Below are 18849 nucleotides of genomic sequence, written 5' to 3'. Positions count from 1 at the left end.
TGTGCCACTGAAGTCCTACTTCTGAGGGCTCAAGTGAGACCTAAACCTTGCACTACACTTCTGCACAGGTGAATTTCACCTAGAGTGACCAGATAGCAAGTGTAAAAAATCAGGACAGGAGGTGAGGGGAAATAGGCGCCTATATAAGACAAAGTCCCAAGTATCAGGAATATCCCTATAAAATCAGGACATCTGATCACCTTAACTTCACTGCATAGCACATAGCCTGAGCACAGGGGTTGTGTGTTGAAAGTTCTGCAGCAACTACATCAGTGATTCTCAAACTTTTGTACTGGTGACCCCTTTCACACAGCAAGCCTGAGTGCGACCCTCCCCCCAATAAATTAAAAACATTTTTTAAATATTTAACACCATTATAAATGCTGGAGGCAAAGCAGGGTTTGGGGTGGAGTCTGACAGCTCGTGACCCTCCTATGTAATAACCTCACAACCCCCTGAGGGGTCCTGACCCCCAGTCTGAGAACCCCTGAACTACGTGAATCCTTGATTAGTCTGTAAGTATCTACACGGGGAACAAATAGTTACTGATGAGCTCTTCAATCTGACAGAGAAAGGTCTAACATGATCCACTGGCTAGACAAATTCAGACTGGAAATGTGGTGTACATTTTTAATGGTGAGGGTAATTAACCACTGGAACAATTTACCAGGGGTCTTGGTGGATTCTCCATCACTGGTCATTTTAAAATCAAATTTGGATTTTTTTCTAAAAATATGCTTAAGAAAGTTTAAAGTTTAAAACAAAAATGTTGCCTACATAGTATCTTGGTGATACTAGGCCACATGTTATGAGTGTTTCAGGGGGACTTCTCACATGAGTAAGGATTGATATGCTTAAGCACAGTGTTGGTACTTCCCTAAGAAACTATATATTTCCAGTGTTCTTTAACCCATGTGAATAAATGGAACAAACACAAAATCTTGTTAGAAAATTAAGATGTTTTGTTTTATTTTGGAAAAAAACATATTACTTACTTGCAAAATCATTCTTGCTACATAATCTAATTTAAAACTCACATCTCATTCAATTAAGATTTCATACCATTGAGAAAATGATGCTGTCCCAAAGAAATACTGCAAAAGCTGCCATATACAAGCCCATAAATAAACTGCATGATTTTCATACTTTAAGACTGAGGATAAGAACAGGGTTTGTTTTTGAAGATTCATTTCAAGCATTTCTATTTCAGTATATTTTCTGCATTCAATAAAACTGTGAAAAATACATAGAATCAAACAAGATGAACAGACTGGGGGGGGGGGCGGGTGGACATTTACAGTATGCTTGTGGTTTTTTACTACTTTATCAGAAACTAAAGAAGCAAACAAAAGAAACTCCATTCCCATTACTAATAATACAGTGTTCTAACTCCTAAACTCACGTGACATAACCAAGATATACTACTTTATGTTCAAAATGCACTGATAAAGCATGGGACACAGGTTACGTACTGGAAAACATTGCAGTATCTTCAATAGGTCTCAATACATATGGGTTAATAAATGTTCACTCCTTATATAATACATCTATGTCATATTCCAAAGTGTTTAAAAATCATGTTTATGATTCATTGAGTCTATTCCTGTATTTTGGGGACCACATTATATGTTATACCTGGATAAAAAAATAGACTTAACCCTTTATAGTAGATGCTGTTGTACTGTATGTCAAATGTTATTTTCAAATGGATCTATGATAATCATTGCTACTGACAGTAACTTAGGTGACTGCTATAAATTTAGCATAGGAGTTACATTCAAAGTGAGAAAATGGCACAGTGGGAATTATAAATATTTAAAAAGCCAGATTTTAAAAAAAAAACATTTCCTGTGACTCATTCACAACATCACTTTTACTATAACATAATGATTAGAAGAGAAATCGCCTAATAGGGTTAAAATCTATATCCATGGTCACAGTTTTTAAAAAAATGTGCTTCAGTATCAAAAATATGTTTAAATATTTTATCAGCACACAACACAGACACTTTGAACTCTGTTATCACAGTACAGTTCTGTTACAACAACCTGCTTCCATATACTCCAATCGCTCTTCCTATTGTATCTTTTGGAACAGACATTCTCTTTCCACAAGGGTCTGCTATATTTACACAGTTGTAATAATTATTCCAATGCTTAAAGGGCTAAGAGCAAGCCTATGCACAAAGAGAGAGAGAGCCACTGCAGTATTTAGCTTTCTTCTTTCCCTGCTTTTACATTTAGCTGTCAACAAAATAGAATTATTTTGCTCACAGGATTAGAGTTAATAAATGTCTGTATTTACACGTATTTATGATAGACACAGTGGGCCAAATTCTGCTCTGTTTTGCCTGTGTACGTCTGGAGTAAATTGGTTCAAGTTAGTGCAATAACTGCAGAATTTGGTTCCCTTTTTAGTTAGTTAGGGAACAAATCCCGGTCCCCTGAAATCAATGATAAAACTCCCACTAACATCAATGGGAGATTGTCATTGACTTCGGTGTATCAACCTTGGCCTTAACTGTGGAAAGTATAAACATTAAATTAAGTGGGGAAAGATACTTTGAAAACATTGGGTCAAATCATCGGCCCCCTTACAGCTGGTGGCACAAAGCATTGGGAAAGCAAGCACAAACTACTTGGGGTTTGCCTACTGAAGGGGAATCCCCGGGTGAGATGGGGCAGCACTGGGGGTGGGGGGGTTAGAGATATGGCTAGGAGAGAGAAGACGTGGCAGCAATATCGTTTTGGTCTGAGCAGACTGAGCTGGTGGAATGTTCCCTTTGGAACAACTGTGGCTGAGCAAATAGAGCAAGATGCATATTTTTGAGGCCAACTTAGCCCCTGGCCAGCCTCAAGAGAATAGGGGTGTATCAGTGGCAAAAGCCACCTTGTCCTCTCCCCACCAACCCCGCTGGGTGGTCATGACAATAGTGTGCCTGAGGGTCTGCCTCAGTGTGTCCAAACTACCTTCAGTCAATTACCGACTGACAGTCTACAAGAACCAGGAAGACATTGCTCCAATGAAAAATGAGTCCCCCCTCCACCCCACCCCCCCAAGATACTACATAATTGTATTTGAAGCAAAAGCTGCTGCATGCTGAGTAGTTTAAATCACAAAAGACTGTCTTGCAGTCTGTTTAAAAGATGTCTGGATACCAATACACAGACCCATCTGCAGTCTTGCTACCTTCACAGTATTTTGTTGGAATTCAGTGTCTCATTCTGACCGCTAAAAGGAGAAAGATAAGTCACAGTGTGGGTTTTGATTTCCAGAAGCTACAGGTCAATTCCATTTGTGAAATGCGTGTGATGGACCGTTGTTGATCTGTCTGAAAGACTGAGACAACTAGCTTCTATTATGGTTTGTCAGCAGACAGAAATCGCCCTTTAACTGAAACTAACATTGCGGGTTGGAGCAGGGCAGTCAGAGCCATTTATATATATTGCAGATCTGGAAAAAGGAATATCTAAAAAGTTAGCTCTGTGTGTGCGTGTGTGTTTAAAATATATATATATTGCACACGTTGTTTGTGTGTATATAGACATAGTGTATATCTGCTTCATAGGTCCCAAGTCTATAGAGTGGGCTGAATGGCTGGAATTTTTCTTTTTTCCCCTCGAGGTCTGGCTTCCTTACAGTGTTCCAATGAAATGCCTGTTGGCAGAATGTGGTGTTAATAAGCTTCACTGGGATAATTGATTACTTAAGATATTCCATGTAAACAGAGAGTGCACAGCTAAACAAGAATAGTCCCGTTACAACATCACAATAGGAAGCATTTCGTTTGCAGAGCACAAAAATGCATCTTTCCTGAAGTACGTGACCTTTAGATTTCGATAGCAATAACCTTCCCATCTCTAGTGTTGTCATCGTCACTGACAAAACCATCCAGTGTATAGTAGTGCTAGTTACTCTGCAGCTATTGCTAATGGCCAAGTGGTAGGTTGCATTACACACTGGAAGGGAGGCAGATGAGGACAGACTTGTACATACTCGGCAAAGCAATGTGGCAATTTCCAATTTCTTAGGCAGTGATTAGAAGAGCAGTTGCTACTGGCATTAATGGTGAGAAAATAATGGTGGGGGCTGTATTGGAGGTCCTGAAGGTATGGCTTGATTTTCAGAGAGAATCTGGGTCTAATATCAGACTGCTGATAAATCAATCCGATTGGCTGAATTAGTACTCTTGTCCCAGGTGTTCATCTTTGTAGGAGTTGTACCCGGCCTATTCCCAGTCATCTGGAAGACAAAATAGTATTGAAACTAGATTTACTACTTCTGGTAAATCGCTATTGACTGGAGCACATGAAAGCCTGAAGGCATCAATCTAGACTCCACATTACCTTAGACTCTTGAGAGCACAAGCCATAAAGAAGCCATTTAACATGTATTGTCGGGTATTATTCAGTGATCACTGCCAATCATTTCAGAAGCTATCATTTCTAATAGCCAGTTTTCTCATAAAATAAATTTCTTTTGTCTCAAGACAACTTAAGCCCTGCTTGAGTGGGGGGGGAGAGAGAGGAATGCATATATACACACTGATTTGTTTATACAAATGTTCATTCGTAGGACTCAAATGTAAAGGTATTCTGCCTGGAGCTGGTTGGAAATTGTCTGCTGGAACAAATTTGCATCAGAAAATGCCAATTTGTCAAAAGCAAAATGTTTCATGCCAACTTGTCACTTTTGACAAGTCTCATGAAGGAACACAGGCAGAACCCAGCCTGTCAGGCAGGTTTCACATCTCTCCCTGCCACCTTGCCAACTCCTTGGCAGCACACCTGAAGGACTGCCCTGGAGTCGGGACTCCTGGACTTCCAGGATTTGCAGCTCCAGGACAGCCTTGCTATGTAGACTCTCCCCAGGGTTGGGGACGCCAGGGCTTCCAGACTCTGAGGCCAGCTGGCTGCCTGGACTGACTGATCCCTGCAGCCCAGGGAGCCTGCTGCCTTGCGAGTCAGGCAGCCTGGGGAATCAGCTGGCACAGGAGCCCGACAGCCAGCCTCTAGCTGGGGCACACAGGGCTTCCAGGTTCCCCCCCACAAAGCCGGGAGTCTGGAAGTCCTGGGACAGGCTTCAGGGTTTGTGGTTCCAGGGCATACCCGCCAGGCAGACTGGCCCCCGAGCTTCCATAATCTTAGGCCTGCTCGAATCTTGGGGCAGCTGGCTTCCAAGGTTGTGGGAGTCGGGCAGTCAGGGAGCCAACTACTGTGAGCATTGGAGAGCCAGCTGGCCCCTGGAGTCTGGAAGCCATGGAGCCAGGAAGCCGTGGAGTCCCTGGCCCTGGGGGAGTCTGCATGGCAGGGCTGCCCTGGAATCACGAATCCTGGAGGCCTTGCCAGCTGATGGCTGAAACCAACATGATTGCAACATTTCTGTTTGGTTGAAAATTTCAAAAATTTTGAAATAGCGAAATTTCCCATGAAACAAAAATTCTGACTTTTGACCAGCTCTAACCCTAACCAAAAACTATGGTCATCAGCTGAAGTTAATAGCAAGAAAACTCTGTAAGGGCTTGGGTCAAAGCTCATGGAAGACAATGGAAAGACTCTCATGACTTCAGTAGGCTTTGGATCAGGCCCCAAAACTGACGTTTTAGAAATTTTACTCACTGGCTTGTCAGATAACAGAATTTAGTCCTCTGCTTTCAGAGTATCTCCTATAGTCACAACACAACACTTGCCCATCACCACTGGCTATAGAACACACTGTAGAGACAAGTGCTAATTAACTTCTGTGCCCCCTGTCATCTCATCTTTCTTTCCACAATATTACTCTACAGCTGGGCAATATTTTTCAGCTGAAACTTCCCCCCCCCCCCCCAAAAAAAATGCAAATCCGGATCCAATGAAATATTTGGCCAAAAATTGTGTCTATTTGGGCAAAATGTTTCAGTCAAAACAAAAGAAAGGTTTTGGAAAGGTCTAAACAAATCGTTTTTAACGTTTTGAAAATGAAACGTTTCAAATTTTTTGGGCTACACAAAGCTGTGAAGGGGAAGGACGGATGGAGAGACACACACCCCCACCCACTTTAGCGTTGTGTTCAGGGCACCCACTGGGGATGTGGGAGACTCGGGTTTGAATCCACCCTTGTCCTGATTTTTTACACTTGCTATCTGGTCACCCTAGTTGGGCCTCTCTCCAGCTCTACTCCCTGGTTTTGTAAATGCAGCCCTTCAATTCCTTTGCTTGTGTTAAAAAAGTTCAAAATGAAACATAGTTTCAGGCTGAACAAAAATGTTTCCTTGGACACAAAATAAAGTTTTTCCAACTTTTTCACTTTGCTGAAAACCCCCCATAAAATATGTTTTTAACTTCAGCTTGACCAAATCAAACAATTCTTTTGATTTTTTTCCCCCAGAATTGCCAGGGAACCAAAAAATCAGTTAGTCTCAGAGCTTTGCTCTACAACCTTCCAGCCAGTACATTAGGGTAAAAATGGCATTGATGAGAGTACTTACGATATCAGAGTTGAAGGGTTTCACATTGATGTTGCGAATGGAACTACTGGTGAGGGACCACACCTTGGTTTTGTGCTTAAAGGCGGCTCTAACCTTTGGAAAGAGGCATTAGAAGGCGGTCAGGAAATTATGATCCTTATCTTGTTTTATTTATTTTCAGGTACAAAGTATTATCTTTATTTTATAAATGGATGAGGGTTCATATGCATATATTACTATGGAATATTTGCCATTCTACTGTATAGTAATAATAATAATATTGTGGGATTCCATTTTAGTGTTTATCAATAGGTCTGTGATCAGATTTGCATATTTTATAAGTAAAAATATAAGCTCTGATTGTATCAGCTAATCTGTGCACTCAGGGGGGCACTTCCCTGGACTCCGTGCAGTTCCAAAGTAACTGCTCTGCCAGGAGCCATCAATGGTTGTGGCCTCCAGGTGCACCCCCAGAGACACAAGGGGCTTTGTGCAGTTCATCCTGGTCTTCCGGGGATCCCATAGGTTCTATGTGAGTCACCAAGTTTGCAGGTGGGCCCTGTTTTCTTTTTTCATTGGATGCAAACCCTGACAATGCACAGGCACACCCATCTCTCTCTGATGGGATCCGATATCAGAATTCCTTCTCCAGAACCCCTCCTGGCAAGTTTTTCCCTTACGGGAGATGATCCAGGCAGTTGTTTTTTTCCAAACTGCCAGCCCTGCAGATTCTAATAATCAAGTAACACTAGTGCAACTCCATCACCTTCTATATTATGGCTGAACAGGTGTCTATGCAGAGAGGCTTTGGCCCAGCATTGGGAGCTTAGTAAATAATTGTGTTGATGGTTGTGAGCCAGACTAGAATGCAGCCTGCTCCCCCAATGCTGTGCTGGCTCCGTGGAAGTAAAAATGGGAAGAAGTATTTATTTTTGTCACTAACATGCAGAGGGATGTGTTGAGCAAAAGTTGCCATCTTACGTAGTCACTTTTCAGAGCAGGACTGCACATAGCTAAAATTCCAGCATGAGGCCTAGGCATCACTTATCTGGAGAGCCGGAGTGGGACTTAAAGATGCTGGCCAGTCAGGCAGAGGTGAATTTCACACTTTAAGAATAATGCTCACTTTGCACACACAGGGTGAAATCTTGGCCTCACTGAAGTCAATGTAAAACTTGCCCACCATGATCCTCCAAATACCCACCGCTCCACTGAAGTCCTAAAGAAGTATGTCCTCATAGTGACAACAGGGCTCATATCCCCATGCCACTCCAGCTCACCTTTCTCAGTCAAACAGCCCCCCTGAAATCAATGGGACTGTTCATGTCATTAAGCCCTAGTGCTGCTTTGTCATTCTCTAAAAGCATTGCCTTTAATTTGGCACTTGAGGGTCTGATCACATTTACAGGTGGCAGGGAACAGAATACTAGCCACCCTAGCTACAGCCTTACATGTATCCTTATATTTATGAACTACATGATGCTTTCTGATGAAATTCAACTTCTCTCCACTTGGATAACCATGCCACCCAGAAATGTGGTGATGGGTGTATGTCCGTTTATTGTGTTTCCATTTTAGGAGGTGACAAAGCAATTAAACATGATTCTTAAATGCTAATATAGGGGAAATATCAGTATTCCCATTTTAGAGATGGGGAAATGGAGGCACAGAGCAGGGAAGTGACTTGCCCAAGGTCACCCAGTAGGGTAGTGGCAGAGCCAGGAATAGAACCAGTGCTCTAATCACTAAGCCATACCACCCCCTAGACATTAGAATTCAGCATGATTTACAAAATGCTAATTGCTGAACACTAGTAGAGAAAAAACAGGACAATTAACTAACTAGCTCAGTGGCATGTCAATCTGTGAGACTTAGTAAATCTGGAGAGAATTAATTATCACTGTATTGATCTGGCACCCTTTGAAGTCAGTGGCAGTTTTGCCATTCTGAAAGCAGAAGGGAGCCAATGGTTGGCGATTTTAAAAATACACAAACATATTCTAGTTTTCCTGACAGCTACAATTCAAATTTGGGTAAGATGGTCTGTATATTTGTAGTTCCTGTTGTGCTGTATATGTACATTTTTATATTTCTCCCGCTGTGATTGCATGCTATAATTGTTGTTTATATTCTCCCTCTACTTTTGTTGCTGTTCTCCTTTTTACTTTGAAAAACAAAACAAAAAATAACTTGGTAAAAAAGGATGCAGTCTGCTCTGTAGTTCCGGCATTGCCAGGGTCCTCAGGCAATCAAGAGTACTGCCATTTTTTACAGTATTTCTTCAAACAGGTCTTATGTATTGCTTGTAAAATCCTATATCTCTGCCTTACCCTACTGAGTCGAAATATTGCTAGCAGTTTTGTTTTCCTATGTCTGGGACTCCCTGTTACACAGAGTGTTGAGGAGTAAAGCATTTTTTTTAAAGTTTTTTCAGAAGGTCTATTTTAAATAGAGACCCTCATAGAGACTGTACAGTGGAGCTAATAAGAAATATTCTCCAAAAGCAATTGCTCATTTCTGCCGTTTGCCAGGGATTCAGACTCTGAAGTACCTAGTCCCTCTAAGATCACTTGGAGGAGTTTATGAATTCCCTTCCTTAGTAGGTTGCTGGGTTGTTTTTTTGTTTTGTTTTGTTTTTTAAAAGTAGCAAGTCAGATATAAATATCTGGCCATTGGGTTGTTTTGTCTGGGAGTCAGCTGGGTCATGGAGAGAAAGAGGCTCTCTGAGCACAGGGAACAATAGGATATTTAAATATTTTTCCTTCTTAACTTTTACCAGCCCTCCTAGCTTTACACATTGGCGTCTCCTTCCGATCCCACTGCAACTAGAGAAGTCAGTACTTGGTCCCAACACTATGAAGTCATTGGGGCAGAGACCATGATTACATTCAACAATGGTCATGATGATGGTGTTCAGCAAATACCTGATTACTGCAAGCACCATGTCCTGCCTGCTCCTGGACAGGCAGAGAAGGCCCTTAACACTGAAGAACTGGAGTGGTTCCAATGCGTATGTGTAGCATGGAGGGAAGAGGCATGGGATAAGCAGAAGAGTGGTCAGTAGTTGGTATATGTGTATATGCTGATCCACTGATTAAAACAACCACATGGCATTGACAGCGACTTCCATCGCCGCCTTCGATTTACAGTAACAATGGCATATTGCTGGGCTTTTATGCTCAGTGCCCTGGGAGAGGGGAGCATTCTGGCTGCTCCAGTCCATGTAGAAATTCCCTGTGCAAGGCCTATTTATCTGGCTAAAGCTTTGGCTCTAAAGGAGTCAATCCAGTGACACAGTCCTTGCATGAAAAGACCCCCCTTCAGTCCACTGTAAAAAACGTTGCATCCTGCCAAGAAAAGTCCCCGGGAAATGTTCTACTCTGGTTTCTCATTAATAAAGGGATTAGTGAGTTCTAAAAGTTTGTTTTGTTGAGATTAATATTTATTTTCCCTTCTGGCTCTGAAACCCAAACATTCTCACTTCAGAAATGTTGCCCATAGAATGCAAGTCTCCATCCATGCCCAAGCAGTACGTTTCCCCTTAGACTTGAATTCTGATCTATCATCACATATTTGGAAACTCTGCTTCTTTAGGTTAAATGCGCTAAATGACTTACAGTGCTACAAAGTGGGGTCATGTTGGCCAGGAGTCCTCTGAACCATAAAATCACTGATAGCTTCATGTTTCTCCCACAGAAACTTACAAATATCAGTGACAAGGCAAGTGCCCATAATGGGTTCATTCGCTGTTTATTTTATGCCCATGGCACTTGAGTTTTTTACCGAGTTCCTACTTTCCTGAAGATTTCATAAATTGTAATGACAGTGACGATAAAAAACATACACATTGCTAAGCAACTGTGACTGAGGAATAAAGGGCATACCTCTGAATTCAGAAGACAGTGAAACAGGAAGATGAAAAATCCCTAAAAGAAACCAAAAAAGGGAAGAAGAATATTACAGGTTATTACTTGAAGTATTGCACTAAGCATGGGTGCAATAGACCTAAATTTACAATTGAGCATGAATGGGTCAAATTCTTCCCTAACTTAATCAGTTACAACATTAGGCTACTGGTCAAAATTTTCCATCTAAAACTTTTACTTTATTTTTAAGGAACTTGGGTTTTCACCAAAATTTTCACAGAAAGTGTCTGCCTCCAAATCCAAAAATTTAAAAATCAAAAATATTTTAGTTGTTGGCAATCAAAGCTCTTTTCCAACCAGCTCTAGCTGGGACCCTATGGTGTATTATCTGTTTGATTATCTGTGGAATTCCTTTGTGAGATAAACAAAAAATTCACAAGTGCTGCTTTTACCTCTCTGATCCAGGAAAGAACTTAAACATGCCCTTACTTGTATGTCTGCACTCAAGAACCTGCTTAACTATAAGCAAATGCTTAAGTCCTTTCCTGCCTAGGGATGCTTTCGGTGGATCAGGGCCCTTCTACCTTGTCCTCCTATCACAAGTGCTGTATGTATCAGCGGGCCTCTTTCCTACTAACCTTTGTCAAATGCAACACGCATACCCTGTTGCTCAATCTGATGAGATCTACCCAGCCACTTAGGATTGTCTTATTTGGTTCCTTCGGGATCGCAGAATGTTAAACTGACTTTACAAACTTGAAAAATTTCAGTGGTGCATCCACTGTTAAATCTAGTCCTTGATGCCTCACTCTCTTGAAACTGAAATTTGAATAAACTCTGTCAAGGGCAGTGTTCAATGCCTGTTCATCTGGTGGCTGTTAGAGGCCTCACTCAATTGCTCAGTATTTTCACTGTCTATGCAGAGACTGGAGAAATAGCATTGATTATGAGATAAAGGGGTACGGAAGATCAGAAAAATATACACAAATGAAAACATTGCTAAAGATCTGTCAGTTGCAAGCTCGCGGTACTCTACAGCTATTGTCTGAACACCCAGAGCCTGCATTATGTACTTACTTGCAAGGAATTGAATATTGCAAACATGTACTGAAATACTATTGCATGGTCATTGACAGCTAGAACTCCAAAGATCCATGAACTTCCCAAGATCGGTAACAATACAGCAACTGCCTTAGCTGTCAACCTGAAAGATAAAATGACAGGAAATTTAACAGAACTGCCAGGCAAACAGTATGTTTTTAACACATCCGAGGGGAGACTTTTATCAATTATTTCTTGGCACGCAAGTGATTGCAAAAAAAATAAATAAATCTTCTCCCAGACAATGCCATCAGATTGTTGCTCAAATTTATTGATGATGTATAAATGATTAGCCATGTCAGCTTTTGATCACTGAAAAAAAATGAAGTAGGACATATTTATGTTCACAGAACATAGAAAGAACTTCATCAGTATTATTCTTATGAGTCATTTGATAAGAACGCATTGGTTGCACTTAAATAAAAATAATATCTTCAATTTTATATAGTGCTTTCCTCTCCAAGGATCCAAAAGTGCCTTCCAGACTATGGGCAACTGAAGCCCACTGAACTCAGGGAGACCACTCCTGTCAAGTGCTCATGCATCCATATATAAGTAGAGAGGATTGATGGTCCAGTGGTTAAGGAGCTGTGGATACAGTTGCCAGCACCACCAGAGACTTCCTGCGTAACTTTGGGCAAGTTGCTTAGTCTGTCCGTCCCAGAAGCATTTAGGTATCTAACTCCTATTGAAAGCAATGGAAATTAGGTGCCTAAAATACTTTGCATGCTTTTTGCCTCTGTGCTTCAGTTCCTCAGCTGTAAAAATGGGAATAACAGCGCTTCCCTACCTCGCAGGGATTTTGTGAGGATCAATTCATTAAAGATTGTGAGGCATTCAGATACTATGGCAGTGGGGACTGTGTACGAACCATATTATTATTTATTATTATTACTGAAGTGCTGAGGAGCCCTAGCTATGGACAAGGACTCCATTGTGCCACATGCTATACAAACAGAGCAAAAAGACAGTCCTTCCCCAAAGGGATTTAAAATCTAAGTACAAGACAAGAGACAACAGATGGATATAGACAGATGTGTCATCAGAATTAGGCCTTACATCTCTGCACCTACAGCCTCTAAATTAGGGCTCAATGGTGTGAGGTGCAACATGCTTTCAATCTCCTACAAGATGTTTATCTTCATCACCAAAAGGAATTAAGCATGCTCAGTACCTCACATGGGGTGCTTGAGATCTTGCATGATCAGGCATTTCCAGAAAGGTAATCTGCGGTTCTGGGATTTGTTTGCTGGTTTAACTCAGGATGTTCTGATGTCTTTGCTGCACCAGAACACCGGCCAGCCAGCATGTAGGACATGGACTTCTGACCAAATTGAAGTCACAAAGCATTACTGTTTATCTTACATAATTGTCTACTCTCCAAAAGTCCTTTTTTTTTTTTCAGTGCATTGTTCTCTCTACTTCCTTGAGAGATACTGACTCTCAGCAATAAATTGTACTAAAGAAACTTTCATGTGTGCATGTAAACATCAATACTGAGTGTAGCAGCTGTAAGAGCATTGAACAAAAAGTATCTGGTCCGTTTCTAAGTATGGAAAGCATGAGAACAGCTCATTCCATCTGCATTCAGTTAAAACAATATACAACTTACAATATACAACAAATTAGCTTGCAGTTATTTTTTTATTTTCTTGCTGAAAGTTGGTCTGAGTTAGAGTGAAGCCAGGTGGCTTGTGAATATGTACATAGTGACTCCATCACAAGCCATTTTCTCTTAACAAAAGATTCAGCAGCGACATGTCTGGGCCAAAGCTTTGGACTACCAGAAAGTATTCAGCAAGGGCTTGCTCTTAAAACTCTCATGGAAGTACTGGGGAAAAACCTCCTAGTTTTCTTCATGGGCACAAAGCCTATTAGCCAACTGGCACCTGTGCAGTTCTGTTATGCAAGGTGGAAAGGAGCAGGAGATTTGCATGCCCTTTACCTCAAATTACTGAAATCCTGAAAGATACCAAGGAAGAAATGCTGCCTTCTGTTGGCAGAGGGAAGCAACGCTGGTGGAACTGGGTTGGGGAGAGTGGAAGTGGAGAAAAAAGATTCCTCCTTCCCGGAGCTGTCTAAGTCCTAACAACGGCACATGGCCCCAAGTCCCCAAAGCAAGTGAGTAATCCAATTCCTAGTGAGCATTGCACTTAAACATGTGTTTAAATACAAGCACATGCTTAACTCCTATTGAGGCCAATGTGATTTAAGCACATGCTTAAAGTTAAGTTCTTTACTGAACTGGGGCAAAGTTGGAGATCAGTAGGTCAGGATGGGAATATTGAGGGAAGGTGGGGTGGAGCCAAGAACCAGCCCACCCTCTGAACTATTGCATCACTGAGGAGCTTGCAGATTGCTAATGGGAAATCCATGCAGGAGATAATATTGTCTCAAGCAATATTAACTTCCCCTTTGGTGGGGTTAGGGTGTAGATGCAGGAGAGAAGTGCCTACAGCCGCATATCTTTTGTTAGGGCAAGGCTCCATGATGATTACAGAAAACAACAGGAGAAAAATGAGGCTGTTGTATAACTCAGGGGTCGGCAACCTTTCAGAAGTGCTGGGCCAAGTCTTCATTTATTCATTCTAGTTTAAGGTTCCGCGTGCCAGTGATACATTTTAACATTTTTAGAAGGTCTCTTTCTAGAAGTCTATAATATATAACTAAACTATTGTTGTATGTATAGTAAATAAGGTTTTTAAAATGTTTAAGAAGCTTCATTGAAAATTAAATTAAAACGCAGAGCCCAAATTGGTGGCCAGGACTCGGGCAGTGTGAGTGCCACTGAAAATCGGCTCGCGTGCTGACTTTGGCACACGTGCCATAAGAAAGGCCATACCGGGTCAGACCAAAGGTCCATCTAGCCCAGTATCTGTCTACCGACAGTGGCCAATGCCAGGTGCCCCATAGGTTGCCTATCCCTGGCATAACTCAATGGAAAAATCCCTTTAAATACTAAGTGCCAAGTCAGTCATCTCAGTGACCCAAGTAAACAAATCTTTGTTTTTGAGTAAAAGAATACGTAGAAACACTGCATGGAGTCAAGGGTTGTGTCAGAGAAGAAAGCCTGGATTACTTAAAATGTATGTATTAATGAGAAGCTTGGTGTCCTTGGCCACAAATATTTTAGTACAATTCAATTTGATTCTGCAAAGGGTCTGTCAGCCAGGAACTGAAGGAAAACAATAAACCCCGAGGTCTATTATTCACTTACAATAGACACTTCAAAGAAGCTGGTCTTGAGAGCAACTTGATCAGTGGTGCAGAATTATTTCATGATGCAAGGATGATATTTTTTTCCAAGGCTAAAGTCCTTCACTTCAACAGCAACACAGGAAATATTTCCCACTGACACATTGCAATGAACTCTTGTGGGGGAAACCAAAACCCTGTGACTGGGCTGAGCCCCACTGATTTCAATGGGGGTCCACCTGCATAGGACTCATTGGAGGCGAGGGGCCTTAGGAAACATGGAGAAAATGGAATCTGGACATTTAGACATTTTAGATCTCTCATTTAATCTGATATTAAAAACACTTTCCATTATGAACCCATCACTGGTACCCATCTGCTGTCTCTCACACATCCAATGTTATGAAATTTGCCTTTGGGGATAAACTTGTCCCTGTTTGGTTTCTTCAAAAAAGGGGAGTTTGTTTTAATTTTTAATTTAAGTTTGAGCAAAAATGACTTCAGCCATATTTGGAGTCATTTGACCACAACAAATGCACTTTTCCCATTGCAAAACTATTCTAAACATACTATCTGAACAATGCTTCAGTAAGAGGGAATGACATGAAAACTGACATGTGGGCTAGACTCTGTGAAAACTATGGACTAGTCAGTTTGGGCCAGATTTACAAAGGTATATAGGTGCCTAACCATATAGATAGTCATGTAGTGTGATGTACAAAAGCATCAAAGTAGGTTAAGTGTCATAGGCTACGTCTACACTACCCGCCGTATCGGCGGGTAGCGATCGATTTTTCAGGGATCGATATATCGCGTCTCATCTAGACGCGATATATCGATCCCCGAACGCGCTTATATCGATTCCGGAACTCCACCACCGCGAACGGCGGTGGCGGCGTTGATATGGAGAGCCCCGGAGATCGATCCCACGCCGTGAGGACGGGTAAGTTATCGATATAAGATACTTCGACTTCAGCTACGTTATTCACGTAGCTGAAGTTGCGTATCTTATATCGATTTTTCCCCTTAGTGTAGACCAGCCCTAAGTCAACAGGAGTTAAGTGCTTTATTCAATTAGGTGCTTTTATAAATCCCTATCAGTTAGGCGTCTCTCTACTTCTTTAGGCACCTAAATACTAAATCTGGCCATTCGTTTTTAACAGGTTTTGATTTAACAAAGGTCATAGACCTTTGAAGACTGAACATTGACCATGTGCAGTATGAAGGCAGGAGATGAACACTAATTAGAGAGGCACTCCATACATGTGCATCTTTTTAAGTACACACCCATTTAAACTGGGTGGTGTTTAGGGGTAAAATTCACTCCATGCAGAGGATCAGCACAAGGTCTGTGTGTCACTTACATCCTATTTAAAACCTATTTTGCTTAAGTGGTGCATAGCTCTTATGCCAGTCTGTTGCACGGGTGAATTTCACCCTAAGTGTGAATGACTGGCTCAAGGAGTTATGAGATTCACTAACCAGGCTAGGAGCTTGGCAGCATTTTTTCTTGACCTTTTTTATTTTCTTCCCTCCTCCTCTGCCCCCACTTCCCCAAACCTTGTTTCATTTCCTTTTTGACCTTTAAAAAAATGCATAGGAAATTAAATGCAAAAAGCTGCATTAAGCAACAATAAGGTCAAAAAAATTCAGAAAATGCAAAAGATACAGGTCCCCTAGCTTTGTTAATTCGAATGCATTACACATATATGTTGTGTTTTATTCCTGTTTTTCTGACTACATGAATAGTTTAGGAGACTAGCCCTAATAATTTAAACCATACAACACAGCCAAGTACATGTTGCTTTTGGAGCCTTAGCTGGTGTTTGAATATACAGATTGAGCAACCTTAACAATGCATCAACATGGTCCTTTGGATTTTATGCTACGAAGTTGGGTAACCAGGATGATAATACTGAGTTTGATATCTCAAGACACTGAATGGGAAAGCCTGATTTCTGTTGCCCAGCTGTGCTGGATGACTATAAGCAATGCCCTGTTCAATTAATATAGATGTAGGTTGTCTTTTACCACTAGTGCAGAGAAAGAGGTGCCATGTAGCTGCCCCGCCCCAGGAGCAGTCCAGGTAAGTCATGCTGCTCAGAGGCACAACCCAGGGAAGGGTTAAATATCCTATTTTCCCATGCCAATAGCAGATCACTACTCCCCACCGGCCAGTTCAAATGTAGAGTCTTGTGCCAGGGGGAGGGGCAGATTCACAAAGGGACTTAGGCACCTAAATCCCAGGGTCAGGCACCTCTGAGATTCACAGTACCCCCACTTAACTGCCACCAAACCCAGTAGGCACCTAGGCTCATTCAGCACCTAACTTTTTGCAGAATTCCTTAGGTGCCTCCATTTCTGCCTCTGCACATGAGCACTCCAGCCCCTCAGCAGGTGCTTGAATGCCTTACCCCAGTGTGATGCATGAACCAAGGGATGATGGGTGTTCTTCTGACCAACATGCCTGTGAGGCCTAACACCACAGGTAAGTTCTGAGCATCAGAATATCCCGTAGCCCAGTGGTTAGGGCATTCACCTGAGCATTGGCAGATCCCTGGTCAAATCCCTTCTCCTCCTCAGCAGAGGGAGGATCTCCCACCTCCCAGGCGAGTACCCTAACCACTGGGCTACAAGTTATCCAAGAAATGCTGTAAATGACTAATTCCCAAACAAGGGTTTGCAGCTGAGAATCCCAAGCAGAGGGAGGCGCTTCCCTGCAGCCTGGATTTAAAAGCCAAACTCCCTGAGAGGGGCAGGACTTAGGACACTCCTTTCTCCTTGACATCTCCTGTTGTCTATCTTAGGCAGGCAGCCACCCAGCCTGCTGGCCTTTGTGAACCCCATTGGGAGGAACCTATTGTTATGCATTCATTGTATAGGAAGCCCAAGCATGTGAATCCGTGTTATTTTTCTAGGTGCTGAAAAGTTAGCTGTGGCCGTGCTAAGCATGGCTGGTTTCTTGGTGAATCTAGTCCTTAAGGTCTTCTTTTCCCCATGCTTGCAGGAGAAATGTGGGCAGGCAGCATAAAGGGAGGACTTAGACAGCTGCATGGGCACATTCTAGGTGGTGATGAGCTGCCCCATAGAATTTTAGAAGCCATATAAGGGTTTATTTCTCACAGAAGCTGATAAAAGTTCAATCCCTATTGCTGTCTCACAGTCTAGCTCCATTCAAATGTCTGCTTCCAGTGGCCGTGTATGTGGTGATCAGCCCTGCCCTGAATTGATTGGGAGCAAGACAGAACTGGCACCCAGGGGGGATTTGCTTTTGTTCTTCCTTTTTACTTTCTTTTTCAATTTTCTTTTAACAAATATGTACCACTTATTGCTTCGTTAACAGGTGATTTCTGGGAACTGCAGAGCTGTTTTTGTTCTGATTACATTTTTATATTCAGTCTGTGTTTCGCAGCCTTTGGAATATTATTGTTTGTGCACAGTGTATCTATCAGCCTGTTGTACTGCTAGGAATTGTTTCTCACTGTGTCAAAATGATAACAATCTGAATGGATGGATTGCAAGTTACACAGAAGGCACAAGCTGTGCAAAGCTTTGTTCAGCAATAGATGCTTCGATGTGGGCTGATTTAACTCCTATGCAGAGCCAAAAGAATGATTTTGACTTTTTTATTTAAAGAGCCAACAGCAATGAATCTGTACTGCATAGGGCTATCATGCTGCAATTGGCACCCTTGCAATCCATGGGGTTCCTTCAGGGTAGTTGCTGGCAGGTTGTGCAAAATCTATTCACTGGGCCTACCTGTATGAATCCTGCAAATCAGGGCCCAGGTATTGAAAAAGCCTCCTTTTAAACCCCTCCATGGACTTGCTGCCACCTTTCTGTTCTTTCCCTTCACACATATGGAACAATGTTATTGCAAGTACAACTTTATAGTTCCTGATGCCTCAATCAGCCTTTCCTGAACTGTCTGTCTAATTGACTCTCCATCTCTTTAAATCTCCATCTAAATAACCCAAAACCTTGTCTCCTTTGCCTGCTCCTCTTAGGGGCCAATCCTATAACCCTTACTTAAGAGAGTAACCTTCCTCATCTGAGTCATCCCGCTTAAGTCTTTGTTTGACTCTCAGGTTGCTATTTATTGTTCAACTTTGCATAACATCCAATCCTTGCATAGGCAATGCCTGATCTTCAGCTGGTGTTAATTGCTCCAACAAAGTCAATGAAGCTACACTGATTTATACTAGCTGAAATCCTGGTCAATAGGAACGTGAGGGGAAG

At 41.9% G+C, this 18849-nt stretch overlaps 1 protein-coding gene across 9 annotated transcripts in view; it reads right to left on the bottom strand.

Moving 5' to 3' along the window:
- Nucleotides 1–952: 952 nt before the first annotated feature.
- ADGRD1 (adhesion G protein-coupled receptor D1) overlaps nucleotides 953–18849 on the bottom strand; it is a 259978-nt gene continuing 242081 nt past the window's right edge. For all 9 annotated transcript variants that reach the window (XM_044990191.1, XM_044990190.1, XM_044990192.1 and 6 more), the window contains 4 exons: nucleotides 11392–11518; nucleotides 10333–10374; nucleotides 6470–6562; nucleotides 953–4242 (listed from right to left, as the gene is read on the bottom strand). In XM_044990191.1, the coding sequence (XP_044846126.1) occupies nucleotides 4147–4242; nucleotides 6470–6562; nucleotides 10333–10374; nucleotides 11392–11518 (358 nt within the window). In that variant the 3' untranslated portion in view covers nucleotides 953–4146. The remainder of the gene's footprint in view (nucleotides 4243–6469; nucleotides 6563–10332; nucleotides 10375–11391; nucleotides 11519–18849) is intronic.

The sequence above is a fragment of the Mauremys mutica genome, chromosome 16 (assembly GCF_020497125.1).
Source record: "Mauremys mutica isolate MM-2020 ecotype Southern chromosome 16, ASM2049712v1, whole genome shotgun sequence".
NCBI classification, from domain to species: domain Eukaryota; kingdom Metazoa; phylum Chordata; order Testudines; family Geoemydidae; genus Mauremys; species Mauremys mutica.
This window is presented reverse-complemented; position numbering and strand designations above follow the sequence as displayed.